Source organism: Amphiprion ocellaris, chromosome 1 (genome assembly GCF_022539595.1).
Source record: "Amphiprion ocellaris isolate individual 3 ecotype Okinawa chromosome 1, ASM2253959v1, whole genome shotgun sequence".
In the NCBI taxonomy this organism is placed as follows: Eukaryota; Metazoa; Chordata; class Actinopteri; family Pomacentridae; genus Amphiprion; species Amphiprion ocellaris.
The window spans coordinates 6,978,292-7,000,867 of record NC_072766.1 but is presented as its reverse complement, the minus strand read 5'-3'; the positions used below and the strand labels follow the sequence as shown (position 1 = coordinate 7,000,867).

Genomic DNA, 22,576 nt, shown 5'->3' with positions numbered 1-22,576 from the left:
TTGGGACAATGGAGCAGCAGAGGCAAAGATTAGTTGCAAAATATTTTCAAGTGAACTAATATTGAATAGTAATATAATGTAGGTAATAAAGAATTAAAAAAATGTTATCAATCCTAGAAATTTAAACCCACATTTAGGTTTTTTATTCCTGTAATTACAAGGTTTTAATCTATTGGCAGGCTGGGTAAATATTATAAGAAACAACATATTTAAGTAGTATTTTCTGTTCTGGTAATTAGAACTACATGAGACATTTGTAATATCAACACTTCACCCATATATTATGTGTTTGCAAACCAGTATGATGATGTTGTTTGAATTTCAGGCATATCAGGCAAAAGTTACTTGATATATCTCCAGTTTAGTGTGCAGATGAACAGCAGCGGTGATTAACTTCCACGGACACTCCCACGGGGGAAGCTCAGGCAGGGTAAGGCTCAGCTAGCTGGGAGGGGACGACTCTGGACAGGCTGCGGTACCCTGGAAACTTCAGTCACGGTAGAAGGAACGACCGCTTTAATTTATTAGCTCCGTTTCTCACTCTTGTCCTGCTGAGAGGTGATGCTGGGGGTGGCAGGAATGACGGGCAGGTAAGATTTTTTTTTTAGTAGCAAACATAAACAGCCCCCTAAACTTCAGCGAGGTTAAATGGTCAGCTAGCTCTGGAAGCTAAAGCTAACGTCATATTAGCTTGCCAACGTAGCCGATCACAGGGGTGAAGTTAGCTAAGCAGCTAAGCCGGAATAGATGCCCAGTTTTTAAGGCTTTTGTTGTTACTACCAGTACGTATTTTAGAGCAAGGCAATACCTGAAATGTTGATTTACGTTAACGTATAGATACCTGACCAGCCAAATACCGTTAGTGTTATTTCTCACTTTCGAGCTAATTGTACCGTTAGCATGCTAGTTGGTTAGCTGGTAGGTAGTTAGTCCAGTTAACTCAACAAGTTTACTTTTTAATTGGTAACATTATGTGAATTAATGTCTTTCACCGCCACATAGTTTTAATTTTAAAGTCCTTTATGAGTTTTCAGCTGTGACATTACATAAGGGCTGCAGCTGATTTCTTTTACTGGAAAAAAAACATTAGGCAAACTAACCTAAATTATATTAATTTACATTATATTTAGCCATTGTAGTTAACTTTTAACTTAATTATAACATCTTTGGGTTCAACAGAAAGCCTCAGCAAGCGTTTGATTGCTGATTAAAAGTTTTGACATGGTATTAAGCTGTATATTTAGAATTTAATATGACAACCTGGATATTTGTCAGTTTATTAATAATTCTGTGTTTGTATGTGTGACTGTTTCTGTGGAAAAGGCTGCAGTCTAGACCAAACCTCAGCACCTCTATTCCTTTTACCAAATTAGGTGGTGACTGTGCAATGAGTAACGTGTTAGTGAGTTCACATATTATTTCCATTCTCCACCATGACAGCTGTTGAAACAAGCTCAGCAGTCGATGTGGGAGCTATGTGAGATATGATAAACATCGGTCCAAACATGCCTTACAGTTATTTTTTGGCTCAACATGTCACGGGAACTCGGGGAAGTAATGTACTAATTTGTATTTTACTGTCTCATTCAACAGCATTGCCAATGCTCTGGCCAATGCAGCCTGTGAGCGATGCAAGAGCGGCTTTGCTGCGACCGAGAAGATTGTCAATAGTAACGGAGAACTGTACCACGAGCAATGCTTCGTGTGTGCCCAGTGTTTCCAGCAGTTTCCAGAGGGACTCTTCTATGAGGTAGTGCACTCAGACCTACTATTCGCTGTATTTCACCTCACAAGGCAAAACAATGATGAGTCATACTTTGTGTACTGAATGTGTGTTGGTGATCTGTCTGGATTTATATATCAGATGTTTTGAATGTCACCCCGTACAGTTTGAAGGAAGAAAATATTGTGAACATGACTTCCAGATGCTCTTTGCTCCTTGCTGTCACCAGTGTGGTGAGTGTCATAGATGGTTATTTGGTCCTTTTTTTTCTTCTACCCTCACAACTCGACAGAAAGAGGATCTTATGAAGTTAGCCATACAGCTAGATGAGGGGCTTGATTTGACATTTTGGGCCAAGCAAATCTGGGACAATTACACACTTGCTTGGCATTGGCAAAACACCTACGTCTGGTAAATTTGCACTAAGCATATTGAATTGTTAATTAAGTATTTGTTTAAATATTGCTGTCATGGTACACTGCTTTCAAATGTTTTTGACTGCTCACCCTTGTGTTATAAGAACAATCCCTGCTCAGCAAGCCCTTCACAGATGTGTCTTGCAGCAGTGTATACAAAGCATTCAGCCTCTACCATGCTTCCCACTGTATTACCCTCCTGTTTGGATATAAGCATGTCTATGAGTTGTTTGATATCAGATCCCAGTGTGTCCTTACTGAACTTTAAGTCTATTTATTCTTTAATTTAGAACTTCCCGCATGTGTTTAGGTCACCCAAGATGCCTTTTAGTGCACCTTGGTTGCATCTCTTAAGCTTAATTTAAATACTGCTTGACTGTGTCTGGGGAGAGACAGATGTGCTGTAATTAAATTAAATGGATGATTAAAATGCATTCAATATCGGTCTTATATTAAGTATCACTAAGAGAACAATACAGAAAGCAATATAGTACATTGTAGGAAAACCTTACAATGGAGCACTTGTTATAAACTTCTGTACAGTAGCCAAAAAGTAGAATGCAGAATAGTCCCAACATATATCGGAGAAGTCAAACTTAGACTTGACTGAAGCTGATCTCTCACTTATGGTTTCCCTCAGGGGAGTTCATCATCGGTCGTGTCATTAAGGCCATGAACAATAGTTGGCACCCTGACTGCTTCTGCTGTGACATTTGCCAGGCTGTGCTTGCAGATGTGGGGTTTGTCAAAAACGCTGGCAGGTAAGTATCCCATCTTATTATGGTCTTACTATAACTCTGTGACAGCCTGTAAAACAGGTGGTTACACACGTCAAGCTGCTGACTCAGCCACTTTTGCATTCTAATGAATGATAGAATTTTTATCAGCTGTGATGGAGTGAGTCTAAATGTTATTTGGGGCTGCAGAGTCTTTCTTGACACCCTATTTTTTTTCTCCTCCACTTACCTTAGACACCTGTGTCGCCCGTGCCATAACCGCGAGAAAGCCCGTGGCCTGGGCAAGTATATCTGCCAGAAATGCCATGCCATAATAGAGGAGCAGCCACTGATCTTTAAGAATGACCCCTATCACCCAGACCACTTCAACTGCAGCAACTGTGGGTCAGTCTTAACACTCCACACCAATGTTTAGTGCAGATCCACAAGCTTGAGGATATTTCTAAGATCCACATAAAAAAAGTTTGTGTCTGCGTTTGTCATTGTTTTATGTGTTTCAATGTTTCTCTGTTCCCAGGAAAGAATTGACGGCTGAAGCCAGGGAACTGAAGGGAGAGCTCTACTGTTTGCCCTGTCACGACAAGATGGGTGTGCCAATCTGTGGTGCCTGCAGGAGACCTATCGAAGGGCGTGTTGTCAATGCCATGGGCAAGCAGTGGCATGTGGAGGTTTGTGTACAAGAGTTCTGTTTATATGTACACAACAAACATATATTGATGTGTCAAGGCATAGATTATCTCAGGAGTTTACACTTCAAAAAGAAAGTTGAGGCCTTTTTAGAATTTATTTCAGGAATCACTACCATGTTTTTTTCTGTACATGATTTGATATTTGCTTGGAAAAAATAAGGAAAGAAAGTATAGTTTTTCCTGTAGTAATTTTTACATGTACAAATTTTGTCTGATTTCGTAGAAAGAGGTACACAAAAGGGACCTTTAAGTATAAAAACTAGTATCAAAATCATATGGCAGTAGTTTGGGCAAAACAGTGTAACAAGTGTGTAGAAAAAAACTAACGTAGTAAGGTAAATTGCAGGGAGTAGGCTTCAGAGAGACTATTGACAGGTTAATAATAGTGGACAAAACATCACACAGACCACCTTTTTATATTTCATTATATATGTATTACAGCCTTCACACAAAGGAAGAATAAAACTCTAATATGAATTTCACATTTAGTTATCATTACTTATGCACAAGAAAATTACATTCATTAAATAAACCAATTTAGAACCAAAGCACAGAAAATGAACTCATTTAAGTCCGTAGAGAGATGTGAGCTCTTTTTAAAAGATTATTTCTCCTGAGGCAGAGCTCAGCAGATCAAACTGTGTGTTCCTCTGTCTGGAGGCTGCTGAGTTTTGTACTGTTCAAAAAAAAAGCTCCAAACTATCAACCGTGTATAGCAGTCAATTTAATGCTAAAGATGGTAATTAGCTCAAATTAATTTTGCATCTACCCACTTCAGGAATTTGTCTGGCAAGCACCAGAAAAGTAACTATTTTAAAAACACTTTGGGCACAACACCAGTGGATCATTTATCCATAGCACCGAGGGCTAAATGTGATTTGAAAACAAACCCAAAACAAACCCACGATAGGATTACTCTAGTATTCAGACGGTGAATATTTCTCCAGGGTCAGGACTGAAACTTTCCTAACATATCTAGATCGGTAAATATATTCATGTAAAGCTCATGTAATATTCATGTTCCTCACTAGTATAAAAAAAAAGTAGGCACCCTCCTCATGTGAGTTGGCACCTGCTCCAGTCACTTTCACATGCCTTCGTTAGAGGTTTAGTCTGAGGTCCCCCTTTCCCTCAGCAACATTTGTTTTTGTTTACAGCATTTTGTGTGTGCCAAGTGTGAGAAGCCTTTCCTCGGTCATCGCCATTATGAGAGGAAGGGGTTGGCTTACTGTGAGACTCATTATAACCAGGTAAGTAAGCCAAGTAAAAATAATGGCATTGAGGACATGACGGTCATCACAATATTAATAAAGATTAAAAAAAGTGACACAGTTAGTATAAACCATTATTGCTTTGCCAAAGAAAAGAATTTGTATATGCTGGATAAACATGTAATCTTCTTGTTTCTCTCTTATCAAGCTCTTCGGTGATGTGTGCTATCACTGCAACCGTGTTATTGAAGGCGATGGTGAGTATCAGAGAGAGAAAGCTCATAATCAGTATGGTGTTTTCAGTGATTTACACAAAGTGCTGCTTGAAGATACACCAGTTAAATGTTCATAATTCCCCCCTTCTATTCCCCCTCTGATCCCATCAGTTGTGTCGGCTCTGAACAAGGCCTGGTGTGTCACTTGTTTCTCGTGCTCCACCTGCAACACAAAACTCACTCTCAAGTAAGTGATGCTGCTCGTTATAGTTTCTTTTCCTTACTAATCACATGAAATACTACCAGCTGTCTCCTGTTTTCTCTAACACGCCAACTTTGAGTCTTAACGCTTGTCTGTGTCTATTTCACTCTCTTTTGACAACTCTTCCCTCTTGGCTCTTTTCCTTTCCCCACTTTTCCTCCAATTTCTTCTTTTACATGCTTCACTTGCCGCATCTATGGTAACTCAGAGATAAGTTTGTCGAAATTGACCTGAGGCCAGTGTGCAAGCACTGTTATGAACGCATGCCTGAGGAGCTGAAACGCCGCCTGGCCCGACGTGAGCGCGATGCCAAAGACCGCAAGAAAAAGCCCGCTGTCTGTTTGTAGGCTTATTACTCTTTACAACTCACCACTCCGTGCACTGGTTGGTGCTTTTTCTGACTTCCTCTTTCTTCTGCAGTGTTTCATGTTTACTTCTTTGACAATATAGCATGTCAGTATTTCTCATTTATTTTCTGAAATAAAACCCAAAACTGTGCAGTTGTTTTGTGGGAATGTTTGTGTATAACCCTCCAAATATACATGAATATTGAATCTGATTTTTGACTCAACTGATATATTTGAATAGAGCTGTTGCTAAGGATTAGTTTTATTATTAATTTGTCTGCTGAAATTTTTAATTAATCAGTCCAGTCAGTCCCTCCAGGATTTCGCGTTTTTTTACAGCCTGAAACGCCTGAATTTGCGGCAGGTTTTCTAAAAAATGCAAGTTGCGATGTTTTAAGCGTATTTGTTGCACTGAAATTGCGAGAGAGAGTGAAAATTGCTTCAAAGTTGCATTTTTTTCAGCTTTTAGAACATGTTTCAACATTTTAATTGACAATATTTATTCCTAAACGAATTCCTAAACACGCTCCAACCCATTTACACAAGCTGGCATACCATGGTGGGAAATTAGCACCAGCCAGATACTGGTTTAACAAGAAGTGGTTGGTAGATTTAAAGCACAAAATGATGAGTTAAATCTATCAACCACTTCCTGTTAAGCCAGTTTGAACATATCTATCAGTGGCTTAAAAAGTCAGTTTCACATCCTGGCACACACATATTCACACACACGCTCACAGCTTGTCACGTCAATTGATTAATCTAACTTCCCTTCATTCTTTCAGCGCTCGCAACAGATCTGGACACAACAGCTTCCGTCACGGTGATTTGTCTGGTCTGTGGTCCCCTCGTTTCAGCCCTTCTACTAATAGGTTTCGCGGTAGAAAAGTGTTTGTCAATCAATGATTTTTGTTCGTATTCCACCACAATATTGCACGGGTGCAAAACAGTTTACCTCTGCTTTGGTGAAGAACATCAGTGAATTGTTTTGCTCGGTCTTTAGCAGTAATTTTTGTTGGTAAATGAGAGAAATTGGAATGGGACATGTCTGCATCTTCAAACCATAAACAAGGAAATGAATGCGTATGTGCATTACGTTTGCACTGGGGACTGCTGTGATTGGTGGGACTCACGGGAGGCTGACCAAAATTCCAGAAAAGTTGTGGTGATTGGACAAAATTGCGGAGATTGGTTGAATTTGCGTTAATTGTTGTGATTGCAGCATTGTGATTGCAGCATTCCTGGAGGGACTGATCAGTTGTTGTGTCTATACAGGAAAGAAAAGAGTCTAAGGTGGCGTGTTCAAATGTTTAATCCAGTCAACAATCCTACCGTCCAGAGATCTCAGTGCTTAGATTCCTTTTTTTCCCCTCTTCTTTGCAGGAACAAGTTTGTTGAGTTTGATATGAAGCCTGTTTGTAAAAAGTGTTATGAGAAGTTTCCTCTCGAGCTCAAGAAAAGACTCAAGAAGCTGGCAGAGGCTTTGGGACGCAAGTGAACTGCTCCAGGCCAAACGACCTGGAAGAATTCCTGCTATGTCTGTAATGGTAAAATATCCAGGGAACTGCTGCATTACGACATAAGAGCCACTGCTTCAATATTAAAACTGTAAGTCTGGGATCCCTTTAAAACAAATATAAATATATACCACTGTGGTCTTGTCATAAACAAAAACTGTTGGCAGATTTTTTCTTCTTGCTGTTGTTTTTTATATGCTAATGTGTTTTTTTTAATACATTCCTAAAATTGCCCTAATTTGTTTCCTCTTCAATGCAAGACACATAATATTCCAGTTTCTTTTGCCCTTACCACGAGTATAGTAGTTAACCGTACTGTGTGAAACTTGAATTTGAAAAGATTGATTGTTGTTATTATTTTTAATTACACCTGTGCCTTGAGAATATGAACTATGTGTATTAAAATAATACAGCTATGCCTTAGTATACCTATGTTAATAAGACAGTATCTACTGAAAGCAGAATTTTATTAGACTTTTCACCCTGAGCTTTCATACCTCAGTATGAGTGACTATAAAACAACCACTGTGTTCTTAAGGGTATTGTAATGGTGCTTCTTTCTGCGAACATGAGAAAAAAAAAACATTTCTCAAGGAAAACTTAAAATGAGCCATTATTGGGAGCATCCACAAACTGCTATGTGTTAATTAAACTATACTTCAATGTACAATTATGTATGTTTAAAGTCTATATAACTTAAATTCTGGTGCCTATTCATCAGCCTTATTGATGTTAATTTTCACAAGTAATTATTTTATTCAAAGAATTGCCGCATGACTCCATCTGGGCCACTGATTTGGCAGAAAGTGTGGCATTAGAGATGGTACTGTTTAAATGATTGTAAAATCCTGGTCTTTTGGTGTAAAGACGTTTGCTATGCTTTCTGTGTATATGGTACTGTAATATTACTGCTTGTACTGTAAATGCCTGGGATTTGTTAGTCTGATATTTTTAACCAAATTAACGTTTGCAAATTTCTGAGGAAAAAAAACATTTTAACATGAGTCCAGAACCTTCAGCAGATTTTTTAACAGGAAGATGCTTTGATGTTACCATACTGCTAATGAGTTAGTGCATTGCTTGGGTTATTTGTAAACTGACTAATGTGTTTAGAGGAAAAGTGGCAGATACAAGAAAATATATATATTTGTTTTGATGAGCATTTTAATATTTGATGAGCATATACATTTATTTTGTCAGAGTTTACATTTTTTTTAAATTGCATGAAATGGTGAATAAGTTTCCTGCAGCACATACACTGTTTAGTTCCCTGCCTGACTGATCAATAAAGTATTCCTGAATGCAAGTAAATGCAGCATGTTAGTGCCTGTTAGTATTCTAAAAAGATGCAGTGCAATCACATCGGTAATTTCCACATTTTAGTTAATAAATTACATTGAGTTCTTTGAAACTTGTAGCATCACGTCTCATTTGCAGCTTTCACATACTATAGGTTATTATATAGTCAGTAGAAGTTCCAGTACATGCAAAATACATCAGAGCAGCCAACCAAGACAACAAAATGTAGTGTGTAAATCCTACAGTCACATTACAAAGTGGTGTAAGAGGCGTCTATTGACAAAGTAGAGCCTGTATATAATATGTGCATGTATTTATATGTGTTCTAGACCGTTTTAAAACCGTTGGTAACAATAGTTGCTCTGCATGTTTTCTCCCTGAAGTAGCTAAATGGAATTTTGCTGTCAGCGCTTTTCCTGCTGTTACATGTCAAGCTATCTGCCAGTGGGAAAGCGACATGTACGTAACACTCCAGCTTCAAGTGTTGGGATAGTACTTCTTAAGTTGACATTACGCGTGTGATAGTAATTTAATACAGCTACAGGAGAGTGAATGTGTTAATTTCTAAGTAATGTTAGCAAGCATTTAACAAGAAGAGTTCATGTTTAATAGACTGATGCACTAAATTATTACTCAACTAATGCTTTCCTAATTATAATATGAAGCATGAAAGGATGCATGATTTATCCCGCTCTCCTGTGGCAGAACAAAGCCTGTTTGATTGATTCACACTTGAATGAACTCCTTCATGAACGTTAACGCAGACATTACTTAGAGTGTCTTGAGATTAGCTGTAAACCAGTTGAATTCACAAATGCTGGGACCAGAGCATTCAGCAACCCAAACTCAGCACCGACTATGTAGCTTCGTGGTCGGCTTCCATCAGCTGTGACTTCATCGTGCCCTTTAGTTTGATTTGTTTATTCGATTATTAGCTGATTGAAACAGAAAATGTAAGCTTTGAGAGGACTTTTATGAACCAAAACTATCCAGTTTAGTCAGAATGCTCATTACAAATAAAGCTGGGGACTAAATAAAATGCAGTTTATTGTTTTGTGAGTGGCTCAGAGCAGGGAGAGAAGAGTTAAAATCCTTTGGAAAGACCATAGAGGGCAAGTGGAACATGCTGGAGTGGAGGAGGAATTAAATGAGAAACATGTAAACATCTGAGCAGCAGTTGAGAGTCACAGTGAGACAATGGCTAATTGAAATGTGGTGCAGTAACCAGTTATGGTTTATTCCATCTCACATCATCAGGGGTCTTCTGCTCGACCATCTCTGCTGGATCTTTAAAATTATATCTGTGAAATTTTGGCTTGATATAGCAAGCATTTTCTGAGATACATTTTTGAATAAACTGCCTGTTGACCCCTTTTGAGCATGTTTAATAACGCTCTGAAAGTGACAATATGTCAGGAACTTTTAAATGTAAAAGCCTGACATTTTCACTACTATTTCTCATCACACTATTGATTCATAATCTGCATTATTGGACACTTAGAATAAGTAGTCTTTGATCATGGGTGTAAAAAAATGAAGCTGTCACTAACAGTCCCATGTTGAAGGTGTGTCACATTAATGCAAAACAAATCATATGTTCCATGACCTTTCACAACTGATTGAGCAGGTATGACAAGTTGCATTATAAAAATATTGCAGAGCAGAGTTTTTGAGTATCAAATAAAATTTTATTTTTAAAGGGACATTCTTCATTGTCTGACTTTGTATCTTTAATAGTTGCTGAGATGTTGTTCAAACATAGGCTCAAATTTCAATGTGTGAAAAAAACACATTGAAAGTGGGACAACTGGCAGAAGTATTTGACATATCAAGCTAGAATTTCACAAATTTCCTTAGAAATATTTACATTTATGGTATAAAAACCTCAGGGAAATCAGAGATGGTCAAGTAGAAAGTGTTTGAAAAATTTCATGATTTGAGATGAAGAATGACCCTTGTGGAAATGTCACAAACACTTCAGAAAAAGTCTGTGGGGAACAGGATTTTTTCACTCTGAACTTATTTACATATGATTTCATGACAAAACTGTTCATCAAGCAGTCAGATAAGATGATAGGTACATAAAGGGTTAGAGATGAATTGATTTCTCACTCGTGAGAAGTTAGATTTACACCAAACCCATGCCTGCAAACCGGAAGCCTGACTGCTGTAAAACACTTCATCTCTAATGAGTCATTAACACAATGCATGTCGCTTCTTCAGTTCATATGTAAGCAGAACTGTTAAATGTGATTTCATTAGAATATTACTTCTTGGTGTGCAGTGATGAGTGCAGTTCGCCTTTGAGGTGTTGATGGGTGTATTTTTAAACCTGAACAGAATCTGGCTGGATAATTTCCTTCGCTCCCAGTGCTGCTAAGCTAATTACCTGCTGGCTCTAGCTTCATATATCATACAGGTACAGGAGTGATAATTACCTCCTTATTTAACTACGGCATTAGTTAGATCAACACGGATTGCCATGTGTGTGTGGATTGTATGCACACATTACATACTGATGCCGTAACTATTAATAAATGTGGTTCGTGTAGATCATATTTTTAGGAATGTCAGACTCATTAGAGATGGAATGGATTCCTACATGGCGTTGTTAGCCACACTTGGATTAGATGAGTAATGACGGGGAACATGTAAGAGGTATTTTGAAAGCTGGCTCTTAGAATGATACGGCGTTGACGGCATGTTTGTGTATGATGGCCGAAGGTGTGACGGTACACCCAAGAAGTGCAGTCTGAAAGTCGCCCATTCACCAAAGGTCATATCTAGGAGGTTTTTAAGGTCATCTGCGTCGCCGAAGACCATCGCTGAACCATTGAGGTCATTGCTTTTCACAATATCGATGTACTTGCTGGGATATTCCATCCTATTCAACTAGGACAAAAGAGAAACTGTAAGATAATAATTCTATCACTTCATCCTTGCTGATAAGACTGAATTAATATAAACCTAGTTTTGATTTGCACCATGGTGTGAGGTGAATAAACACATAATACTGAATAAATAAATATGGCTTCGTAGCAAAGACATTCTTCAGAAAAATCCACTGACTGTGCTTACGATCAGCATGTACCTCATCATATTGTAATGTTAACTGCTAGTGCTTGTTTTAAACAGCCCATCCCATCCTTGGGGTTTACTGTTCACTTGCTTTCCATCATGTCAGAGCTGTATTAAGTTACTGCGGTGGTTCATCAGAAATGTGTCTACAAAATGATCTATGTTTATTTTCTGAGTTTTTTGACAGCAGATGAGTAATAGAACTATAAAGGGAACTGCTAGTTGAAGAGCTGCAGGCGACAAGCTGCACAACTTTAACTTCTCAGCAAGGTAAAACTTCACTGTACCTTTGTGTTGTGCAGAAAAGTACCTGCACTGTGTGAAAGCTAGATTGTGATTGCTTATGGCATGATGGAAAAAGGCCAATTATTGATTATTACAGCATGAGTTTGCTTGGCGTCCTTATGAAAAGTACATTAGTTGTTCTGTTGTTTTTCCTGCAAAAAGCTTCTTGACAAACTTGTACTGTATTATTAAGCTGCACTTGTTGACATCAGCAGTAACAACGGGTGTTGCCAAATCAGCCAGGACTGAAATGTGAAAGAATATAATTTTTCAATATGTTCTTACCTCGTTACACACATCCTCTGTACTCATTTTGATGATAGTTGCGATTGGCAGAGGAGCAAGGTTCCTCATCCAGCCAGAATCTTTCAGCCTGGACGTCCCTCTGATCTGAGCCAGTTCCGTCCTAATCGAATGATCCAGGTTCACCGTCGCTGCTTCAAATGTCTTCAAGTCTCTCACGGTGAATTGGAAATCCACTTTGAGGAATCTTTCAAACATCTCAGGATCTCCATCCTGCTCGAGGAGCTCCTCAATCTGTGTGCTCATCACATAGAGCTCTGCCTGTGATCCACTGAACACTTCCCACAAGGCCTTTGAGTCGTCAATGTTGGGGACATTGTTTGGATCAATATCTGCCCTCTGCTGAGTGTCTTCTACGCACTGGATGATCCAGCTGAGCCGGCAGGGCCACTGATCGGCTAAGACCACCCATGCTGCAATGTGTTCTGGTCGAGGAAGCTCTTTCTTTAAGGCTTTCATGATTATCACAGTTACTTGAATAGAGTTGATCACCCTCCTCATAGACATGACATCATCTGACATGTACTTGTTAAAGTTCCTTTCACTGCTGGTCAGGATGTTCCAGACCAAATTCTCTACTTCCTCCTCCTGTACATCCAGTGTTGCTGTATTTTTACTGATCAGTGGACTTGAATCCTTTGTTTCCGACGCAACTTCCACTAAAGGGACACTCGAGAAAGATGAATTTCTTTTGCGTTTGCCTTCCCTTGAGGGAGAAGTGCTGGTGAGGCTGTGAAATAAATTGCGCCTCGAATCATCGCCCAGTGGTGGGACCGTGAAGGCCAGAGTGACTATGCGATTCAACAGTGCATAGGCTCTGTCCTCTTTGCTGAAGCAGCCGTCTGCAAAGTTCACTTTCTCGACAAGAACCTGTGGGTTTACTGCCAGAATGGATATAAATGGGCTCCCTTCATCTGAAAGCAGAATGTTGATGGCTTCCAGAGCTGCAACGATTTTCTTGGGAGAGCAGCGGTCCAGACTGGTGATATTCAGGACCACTCGAATCCTTCTCCTCTCAAACACCTCCATAAACTGTATGAACTGAGACAAAAGCCAGATTTCCTTTCGGACCTCGTTCATGAAGCCCATTTTGGAGCTGATCCGTTCATTGTCCATCCCAGCCTTAATGTTCATCTCCTGGCTAAAAATGAGGTTCTTCGCTGTCTGGAAGGTGAACCTCAGTGCACTCGCTGCAGGGACTCCTAACGAGGCAATGATCAGGCCCTCCAGCACACCCATCCCATCTGTTGCAATCACCGTCCCGTTTGTTTTTACCTCGGCTTTGGGGAGACCAAATGTCAACGCGAACACCAGTACGATAGCTGGTATTACAAGAATGCACAAGACAAGTAACCACAGCGGACAGCAGCAAATCTTCTTGGATCTCCAATGGTCTGGACTATCCTTCACAATCTGTTTTTAAAACAGCAAAACACAGGCCAAAGGAGAAGCAAGTGAGATAGTACCACAAAACTTTTTGGTGTAAGTCCAGAGGTGGCAGTGTTGGTTAGCAATTCCTGTTGCTCAATCACACGGTTAAAATATCTTCTGAAGTGACTTTTGCTTGATAGATTGGCAGCGAATTTTGTACAAATGACTGTGGTTGTCAGATAATGAATTCTAATGCCTCTGATGATATTACTGCTTTTCTTTTACTATCACCACCATGATGTTCACATTTTAGGTTTTGTGAAATATCTCCACAGTTACCTTTTTTCCCCTCTCTGTATCAGCTAAAATAACTTTGGTGATTGTCTGCCTTTTCTTTCATCGTCATCATCTGGCCAAAATTTTACTTGCGTCAATCTATAGTTAATGTCAATGGTTATAGTTTGCTTAGATTTTGAGTGTGACTGGCACTTTTTGTTATTGAAACATCAAAAATATTCAATTTATAAAATTTAGCAATGATGAACTTTTGCAGAAATTGTTTCTTGATCACAAAAAGCAACACTTTACAACAGACCACTTTTCATTGGGACAGGTTTTCTACGAGAGCTTAAAAAAAAAAGACCAGATACACAAATTTTGCTTTTGTTAAGAAAATGTAAGCACATTATCTAACCTACTTAACATGCCGTTAGCGTGACAGTAAAGTCATTATTTATGAAAGGAAAAGTTAATATAATTCACAAACCTGCTTCTGGACTTCCTCCTCTTCATTGTGTTGAGCCACACGGTAGAGTACAAGTTGTAACTTCCCAAAGCTCATCTGCATGGCCTGAAACAGCCGAATGGCTATACCGGCCCAAAGCAGGTCACAGCCTGCAAAATGCCAAGCACTAAAGTGCACATAAATGAACCTGACGTTGTGGTGCTGCTGGTTCTCCTTTGTCCAAACTGGCCTGTAGAAGAGCAGTCGACCAAGGAGTGCTAGAAAGTCACTAAATGAAGGCTGAACTGAGCGAGGCCTGGATCTTCCTTTATATTCCTTCTCAGTCCTTGAAGCCTCCTGGTTCATGTACACTGAGGACACACAAACATTTAGAATGTTTACATTCATCATTTTTGTGGCTGAGGTGCACGTAAGGACGAATTAAATAGAAGGCAGAAAACTAACAAGACCTGTAAACATGTGAGTGAGTTGGCTGGGGTGTAAAAAGGATAGTAAAAAGAGGTTTTTTTATACTTTCATGTTGAATATAATATCAAGAATTTTGTGCTTTTTGCTCATTTGGCTCTCAACAGATGATGAAATGCCCTGGAGCGTGGCACTAAACCAAAAGCTATTAAAGGGAGAAGAATCAGTCTGGCTCTTCTGCAGAAAAACATTGTCACCTGAAAAGACCAGATGCACAATAAACGGTGAAAAATGTAGAGTTCATGAATAACAGTGTTTATTATCCACCTCGCAACGTTTTGAAGCTTCATTGTTCCACGGACATTATTATGCGAGCACCAAGTCTGGTCCAACATGTGCGATATATCTGCCAAGGTTGAGAAAGAAATAATCACGACAAACTTACACGGCAAGACCTTCAGAGTAACACAAAATAACTTGTCTTTTCACCTGGAGATCTTCACTACAGCTGCACACGCTCCATTCAGTCTGTTCAATGCCACATGTCTATTAGAAAAAAACAAACTATATCTTCATATTGGAGTTGTCATATGCTACATGCAAGGTTGTGGAATGTGTGATGTCTCCTAGCACATTGCTTTCTGGCGTGTTTCTCTTAAAGTTCTAAAAAATGTGTTTCTTGTCCTTGAGGTTTTAAGTTGTGCATCTTAGTTAAATATTTACGGGATTAAAAATATACCTTTGCAGACATTGGCTTTAACTGTGATTGAATACTGCAAGTTTATTTGCATATATTTACTTTGTTAAAATTGATAATGAGGGGATGGTTTGGACACAGTAGCATGTGCTGTCTTTTTAAGGCAACCATTTATAGTTGCTATACATCGTAGTGATAGAAAGTAATAGAAATGTCCTAGCAGCCCACTTCGAGCTGGGAAAAACGTCCAACTTTTGAGGACACAGAGATCCTCCAGAGGCCTGCAAAACAGAAATGCAATGTCCACTTCCAGTCAGTCAGTTGTGAAGAAGTAATTAATGCCTGAATCAGCTCAGCGCAGTTGATTTACATACCAGGAAGTAGCTCAGCTTTTTCTTTGCCGTGGATAAACTGCCTCCAAAGTTTAAATTAGCAAAGATTGTAACAGTATATATTGTACAATTGTGTCACTACAGCATTAATGTGAGCAGGTGGAGTAGTTTCACATACTCCAATCATGCTTACAGGAACCACCGGGGACACTGAAAATAGACACGGCATCATAACCACTGCTTGCATACAAACCATCAGAAGTTTTTATGTTTGTTTCCAAAATAATTGTTTTGTTTTTGGCGTAGCATCCTGCACTTCCCACCCACACGCTGGATCTTGTCATCGTGTTTGAGTGGCTGAATCAGAAACAACATGCTGGGCCAGTCAAACTGTTAAATACCTTTCATTTGATGGAGGATCATGCTTATTCGATTCTGACATGTGGAGTAGAGTCCTACAGTTGCAGGGGATGAAACTTTTGTCAGGGTCTTGGACAGGGCATATGCATAAATATCATCTGAAAGCAGATATAGGAGAATAAAACAGAATTATTCACTCATTTTACACTTTCATTTTACATCCATACAAATGTAATCCTTTGAATAATAAAAAAAAAAAAAAAAACTAGTTAAAAGTAAGGTACAGTTAAAAGACTATCAACATAATTGTTCAAATAGTTCATGCAAATTGTGAAAAAACAGGATTTCCAGTAGACATATAAATACAACACTGATTGTGCACTTAGATGAGCATTTAGGAGCAACTGTGAAATATTCTAAAGCACATTTTTTATTCTACAGTATGCAATCTCTATATGATGTAATCTTGCTGCATGTGGCTCTGTCACTGGCAATTATCATTGAAATCATAAGTCATTTCACAGATGAAGACTCGCTGGCTGTCACATACACAGCAGCGTGACACCTGCAGCTGCACCATGTGGTGACGCCCAAGGTTTGGTTTTATAACAGCAATTAAATGCTATCTGATACAAAATTTAATACAAGCTCTGAATAATTAACTGCTCCAGTAGCGCACAGGTGTGGATGGTAGGTCAGAAAAGATAGTCGAGGTACTAGATTATAGAGTCAGGCTACAAGAAAACAATAACAAATCAAGACATGACCCAACCAGTTCAGTAAAACCTACTAGCTGTGAGTGCAAGGTGATTAAATCAGTAACAAACCATCTGCAATTAACACGGCTACTTATAAAGAAAACTGTGGTGACACAAAGATTCAAGGCCAACAGCTTGCTGAACACTGAACAGAACACAAATATAAAACAACACCATCAACAACAACAACAGCAATAATAGAAAATAACAAATATTAAGTACTTAATTCATGTGGCCCAAGGGTGTGGCATTACTTCTGTGGAGCAGTGCTAAAGAATAGAGGCTGGAACCACTACTGATTTTGACATTAATAAGCATATTCTCAGGGTGTGAGTGAGAATTTCAATAGCCGAAGTGAGACTGAAAGTGTGAACAGAGCCCTTCAGAGGAGGAGAGATGAGCTGTGCCACTTACACCAGATTATCTGCAGAAAACTCACCTTTTGTTGGCTCAGTCATGATGACTGTGTGATGGGACATGCAGCTTTCACAGAAAATACCCACAACCTGTGAAGAATGAGTAACAATGGAGATCTCAGAGCAGCAGAGGTGTGTGAGTTAAGCTACAAATTCCCCCTTCGTTTTCCACCGTTGCATGTATTTCCTCTCATCAACACAAGGAGGGTGGAGTTGTAAAACCATAAATATTCTCTTTTTGGAGAGATGTTAACACCCATGAGATGTGCAACTTCTGTTTGGACCATTTGGTGCCACTGTCTGATAAAGCTTATGAAGAGTTTATAAGTTAATGCATTATTTACTCTTGCTTTATAGATTATTTCTATATCATTATTACAATTGTGAACAATCTTCGCATTGCTTGTGCTTTCTTTACTTTCTTTAAATCAGTAATCTTTAGATCTGTAAAGTTCATATGCGACTGTAGTCTACTTCAATACATCCAATAGGTGCTCATGGCTCACTGTGTAGGGCGAATAAACCATTAAACCATTGTTTGTTTTGACCAGATAGAATCCCCTTTCTTCATTTATATATATATATATATATATATATATATATATATATATATATATATATATATATATATATATATATATATATGAACGTTACAGCTACAGATATTTCTGCTGGACACTGAAGATTCTGTGCTGCCATATTTGTATATTTAGCCTACATGTACTCAAAGGTGGATTAGGAACATGTCATTAAATCAGATACTGTCAAACACCACAATTCACTCTATTGAACATTGAACATTAAAAGTATCTTCTGCCATTTCTAAACCAGCCAAGGTGTTTGGGAAGACACAAATCACACAAATATGGTGTTTGTTTTGACCAGGTCAGATCCCTTTACTTCCTTTAAAAAAAAAAAAAAATATTGTCAGCGGTTAAAGTGCTCTGAATGACGGTTAGAACGTGGATGACTGAACGAGTTGTTATTGTTTTCTGAGTGACTAGTTTAAACCACGTGGTCTCAGTTTGTTCCGATGTATTTTAGCAAATCCAGCTGATGTTTTGCTGCGTGTTGTTCTGATGGGAGACTGCTGAGGGTCTGAATGTTTCTGAGAACAAACCCGAGTTAAGCTCGAAGTTCTGCTCTGGATCTGTTCCACTGAACACACAAACTAACACACAACACAGCAGTGGACGTGCTTTCATGTTGTGGGTTTTCTTGGTGAGACAGTAAATAGTTTTCTGACTCGTTCTTAACCAGGAAGCCTGTGTTAATTTGTGATTATCCCCAGTTGACATGGGCGTGTTTCCTGAACAATCACCAGGTGTTAAACACCTGACAGGATGACAGTGATCCATATAGATGAAGCAGAATGTTTGTCGAGCTGATCAGTACCACAATGAGTAAAACGGTGGTCTCATAATTTTATCGCTGGATTACGTGTTTCAAATCCTCTCACCGTACTTGAAAAATACGTGTTTTTTATTTCGGCCTGCACGTTTCTTTTTACTGTCTGTAGATGATATTTACATGGATATAGACTTTAAGTAGTGATGCCGACGTTTTTCGGTGAGGTCTTCTTTATCTGGTATCTTTATTTCACGTAAATCCAGGTCTGATCGTGACGAATCTGCGGACGAAACATCTGGAGACGGAAACTATCGCCAGTTAACCTGATCACCAGTTAAACTGGAACAACGGGTCGCCATGCAGGCTTCGTTGTACGATGCAGAGGTGATCCAGACTTCCCAACATTCCTACATTACCACTGCATCATTCACCAGCAGGCCATATGTATGTACAAAAGTGGCCGGATTTGATCATGTGATGACTGGTGTCGTGAAGATCATAAATGGCTCCAAAGCCAAACTACCAGGACATTGAAGGTGCTGCTGGAGGAGCTGTCAGCTGAACATAGTGATCTGTTACTACACACAGAAACCCCATGGATCAGCAGGGGAACAGTTTTGCAGCGTTTTTTGTCACTGTTGGCCGAAATCAGAGAGTTGATGCAATCCAATAGGGGAAGACACCTTGCTGCTTGAGGACACGGAGTGGATTCTTGCCCTTGCATTTTTAACAGACATCACTGGGAAACTGAACCATCTGAACTGTGAGCTGCAAAGTAAAGGTAAGACATGATAAGCTCTGCAATGCCAGGCTTCCCACTAACACACATTTACAGACAAAGAAAGAGGTAACATGTCATTCAAATCACTGTGCCGTTACGCAAAAACATGAAAATAATTTGTTGAAAACATGTAATGATTTGTTATGATCTGTTAAAAATGTTGCAATGCTGGTGAAAAATGATGGTGATTAGTAGTAATGTAATAGGATTCATTTCAAAATGTGAAAGAGTTGATTTTTTTTTCTTACATAACTGATAATTTGTACAAACATGGGACAGAGTTCATGAATTGTTCAAAAATGTTACAAAGGTAGTGGTTTGCACAAATGAAGCATGATTTGATGACAGTTAATGATTTCCTAAAAATGTTAGAAGTGACAATTTGCACAGAAATCTAACTGGTGTGATTTTGAACAAAATGCTGCAAATATGCTGATTCATACAAAACTGCCAAGAAAGATATTTACAAAAGTTTCAGAGATGGGATACCTCTGACTTTTAAATATTGGAACAGATTTCCATAAACGTGTGTTTCCTACCGTCATTGTTGTGGAAATCGTTGTTAATAATTATTGTAAGGAGAGTAATTTACATAAATGTGATCAGACAGTCTTTTTACATATTATTTTCAATATTATTATTGTTTAAAGATGATGGCGCAAGTTTACCATTGAGGAAGTTTGTACCAAACAAGGTGCCCTTCGTACGACTCAGTACCCTTGAAGTTGCTCTCAGGTTCAAAAAGGTTGGTGACCCCTGATCTAAACCGTATAACTTATGAGGAAGTACGCAGCCATAAGCACTGTCTTAGTTTGCTAAAATGTATAACTGCAATAGAAACACACAGCCACATTATTAATAAAACATTTCACTTTAAGGGTGCATACTGATGCAATAGAGACTTAATTAAAGCAATACAATGGGAATTTCTTAACTGTACGTATTTAATTAAAATAATTCTTTGCACCAACATTTCATATTTACTGTGCTGTTCTCTCTACATTTATGCAATTTTAACTTCTTTCAGCAAATACAGTGAAATTAATGCAAATATCAGTAATTTTACAGGCATAAATGCTACTATTAGCCTGAACTGCATCATCACTATTGTTATTTTAGCTTTGTAAATCATTAACCAGGGAGTGACTAAGTGTTTATCTTACCTGGAGAGTGACGGTCTCCCGCTTCAGTGTAAAACTCTTGATTTGACAGTTTTTAACGCAGCACGCTCAGTTGAACTTAATGATTTTCTGTTTAGGAATTGTTTGCTTTTGTACCAAACACCACTAGAGCTGAACGAAAAGACGTGTGAAGTGAAAATCCTTGAGAGTGCTGACACAGCCCCCCACCCCCCTAAAAAAGAGAACGAAATTTAAATTCAGGAGCGCTGTGTGGTTTCGTGAGTGCTGATTGACAGGCATTTAAGTGAGTTATTTTAAAGTGACATCCTGACGCTCATGTAAGGGTAAGAGCCTCCCCATGAGTTCAGCCTGTTCTGTTTTTATGTGCAGCACAGAAATGTCAACCGTTTAGCTGTGTCAATGATTACCATTACGCAGTCTCTTTCCCTGCTGGAAACATATTTTCTGCTCCTGTTCTTGCCTACACTTGCCTAACAAACTGAAGACTGGCTGAGCAAGATAGAGTTTTACACAGAGACTTTTATGTGGCAAAGTCTATGTTTAACTCTCATGGAATAGCCTCTGATCAGAGTGTACAAAACTACAATAAAACTTCTGCGTTTATGACTTAAGCACCTATAAAAGGATGGGTTAATCCTGCATAGGAATGTGTTACTGGTGAAACAAGCTTACCTGGTTACCTCTAAATGTCAGTTGTCATGTTGAATCGTGAGTCTTGAAGTGTCCCTTAAACAAAGAGGATCATACAGCAGCAGCAGGGTGTAGTGTGGTGGACCCGATACCGCCAAGACTTCAACGTCGTAAAATTTACAGCACTGATAAGAGGAAGCAAAGTCACCTGATGACTGCAGCCTGTGTTTGTGGGCTGGACACCTTTGTGGAAGCGAGCTCACATACGAGAATGCATCACTGCCAGATGAAGCTGTACATTTCTCCAATCCCTCTCTCTCCACCGCTTCCAATCTTCTCTCTATTCACAGAATCTCAGCGAAGTGGGTAGTTTCCTGAAAGCATTACAAGGTAGAAAAATCCCCCATTCTTGCAGTAGCTGCTGGCGTTAACTATCCAACTTTTTCAGTACATGGAAAAATGTAACAAATGAGTGATTTCATGCCAGAGCCATGGGTCTGCATGATTCATTAAGTGAATTCCTAGTTTTGGAGTCCCTCAGGTTGAGAATGACTGGATTGCTCTGGCTGGTCTGAACTGACATGCAAAGGAGCTGATGCCAAAGCAGCAGCACCAAAGCCTTTCTTTGCCTGCAGTAGGATTTGTTGTGACATAACTGGTTAGTCAAGCTTTGAAATGCAAGCTATGACTCTAATTTCCCCTGGCATATTTACTTTTTTTTCTCTGTTTTTTCTTTGTATTAGCCTACTTGTACCATCTGGTGTTCCAGTATATTTCACGACACAAGTCCTTCAAAAAAACTACAACAAGCACACTTTGTGAATTAAATCATTTAGAAGTTTTTAGTACATCCAAACATACAAGTTGCATTTAAAACATGCTTCATGTGTATCATGGTTGAAAATGAAAAAGCTTATGTTTTGTTGACAGATATCAAATTACGTCGTCTAAAGCAATCTGACGTAAACACAGACGGGTGATGAATTAAAGGGAGAACCTGAATGCTTGACCTCTGCAGTGATGGGATCTGGGGACGCTGTTATGCTGTGAGGGACGTTTTCTTGGCATGGTTTGGGTCCACGTGTCCACTCAGAGGGAAAGGTTACTATAAATGAGAGTTAAGTCATTCTAAATGATCAACTTTCCCCTTTAATCAAACATTTCTATCTTGTTGGGAGTGTGAAAAAGAGATGAAGTAAATGCAGATCTAAACCTAATTGAACACCTTTGAGAGATCTTGCCGATATGTTCTCATCAAAACACCAAATCTTTTTTGAAAAATGATGTTCTGTCCCTCTAGTAGAGTTACAAACAATCTGAGAACCAATTCTGAGGAGCATTGAAGCTGTTCTGGTGGCAAATGATTGCCCTTAACATTACTTAGATACTTTTTGTTGGTTTTTCCCTTGAATTTGTCTCCACTCTCTATGTACATTAATCCTGAGCTTTTTTGTGCCCAGCTATGTTCTGGTCAACAACCAGTAGCTATAAAAGAAGGCAATTTTAA

The 22,576-nt window shown here is 39.0% G+C and overlaps 2 protein-coding genes and 1 long non-coding RNA gene across 8 annotated transcripts in view; 2 read left to right on the top strand and 1 right to left on the bottom strand.

Annotated features, from left to right (window-relative positions):
* The first annotated feature begins 432 nt into the window (after positions 1–432).
* lims1 (LIM and senescent cell antigen-like domains 1) lies at positions 433–8,428 on the top strand. Of its 2 annotated transcripts, XM_023284415.3 has the most exons (11): positions 433–590; positions 1,594–1,750; positions 1,890–1,956; positions 2,780–2,900; positions 3,111–3,260; positions 3,394–3,544; positions 4,723–4,815; positions 4,985–5,033; positions 5,163–5,238; positions 5,462–5,637; positions 6,984–8,428. In XM_023284415.3, the coding sequence occupies exons 1-10, from the start codon at positions 562–564 to the stop codon at positions 5,598–5,600; spliced, it is 1,032 nt and encodes a 343-aa protein (XP_023140183.1). In that variant the 5' UTR covers positions 433–561; the 3' UTR covers positions 5,601–5,637; positions 6,984–8,428. The 2 variants fall into 2 exon arrangements, with proteins under 2 accessions (XP_023140183.1, XP_023140990.1); XM_023285222.3 differs by lacking the exon at positions 5,462–5,637.
* Positions 8,429–9,446: 1,018 nt separating this feature from the next.
* On the bottom strand, positions 9,447–21,662 carry nkpd1 (NTPase, KAP family P-loop domain containing 1). Of its 5 annotated transcripts, XM_035952049.2 has the most exons (8): positions 21,112–21,662; positions 17,190–17,256; positions 16,034–16,150; positions 15,093–15,149; positions 14,931–15,009; positions 14,220–14,548; positions 12,065–13,495; positions 9,447–11,308 (listed from the first exon to the last, which is right to left on the bottom strand). In XM_035952049.2, the coding sequence occupies exons 6-8, from the start codon at positions 14,541–14,543 to the stop codon at positions 11,015–11,017; spliced, it is 2,049 nt and encodes a 682-aa protein (XP_035807942.2). In that variant the 5' UTR covers positions 14,544–14,548; positions 14,931–15,009; positions 15,093–15,149; positions 16,034–16,150; positions 17,190–17,256; positions 21,112–21,662; the 3' UTR covers positions 9,447–11,014. The 5 variants fall into 5 exon arrangements, with proteins under 5 accessions (XP_035807942.2, XP_035808235.2, XP_023130668.2 ...); XM_035952342.2 differs by lacking the exon at positions 15,093–15,149; XM_023274900.3 differs by lacking the exons at positions 14,931–15,009; positions 15,093–15,149 and having other exon boundaries at positions 21,112–21,661.
* LOC129348781 (uncharacterized) overlaps positions 18,540–22,576 on the top strand; it is a 145,647-nt gene continuing 141,610 nt past the window's right edge. Inside the window, exon 1 of the long non-coding RNA XR_008601476.1 lies at positions 18,540–19,297. This is a non-coding gene — a long non-coding RNA (uncharacterized LOC129348781). The remainder of the gene's footprint in view (positions 19,298–22,576) is intronic.

Excerpts from the sequence above, each read along its gene's own strand:
- lims1 (XM_023284415.3), top strand. The coding sequence starts at position 562 with ATGCTGGGGGTGGCAGGAATGACGGGCAG. Across the intron at positions 3,545-4,722 it reads GCAAGCAGTGGCATGTGGAG|CATTTTGTGTGTGCCAAGTG; the intron begins GTTTGTGTACAA and ends TTTTGTTTACAG. Across the intron at positions 5,034-5,162 it reads CCGTGTTATTGAAGGCGATG|TTGTGTCGGCTCTGAACAAG; the intron begins GTGAGTATCAGA and ends TGATCCCATCAG.
- nkpd1 (XM_023274900.3), bottom strand. The coding sequence starts at position 17,229 with ATGTCCCATCACACAGTCATCATGACTGAGCCAACAAAAG. Across the intron at positions 16,151-17,189 it reads CATGACTGAGCCAACAAAAG|ATGATATTTATGCATATGCC; the intron begins GTGAGTTTTCTG and ends ATCTGCTTTCAG. Across the intron at positions 14,549-16,033 it reads GATCCTCCATCAAATGAAAG|TGTACATGAACCAGGAGGCT; the intron begins GTATTTAACAGT and ends GTGTGTCCTCAG.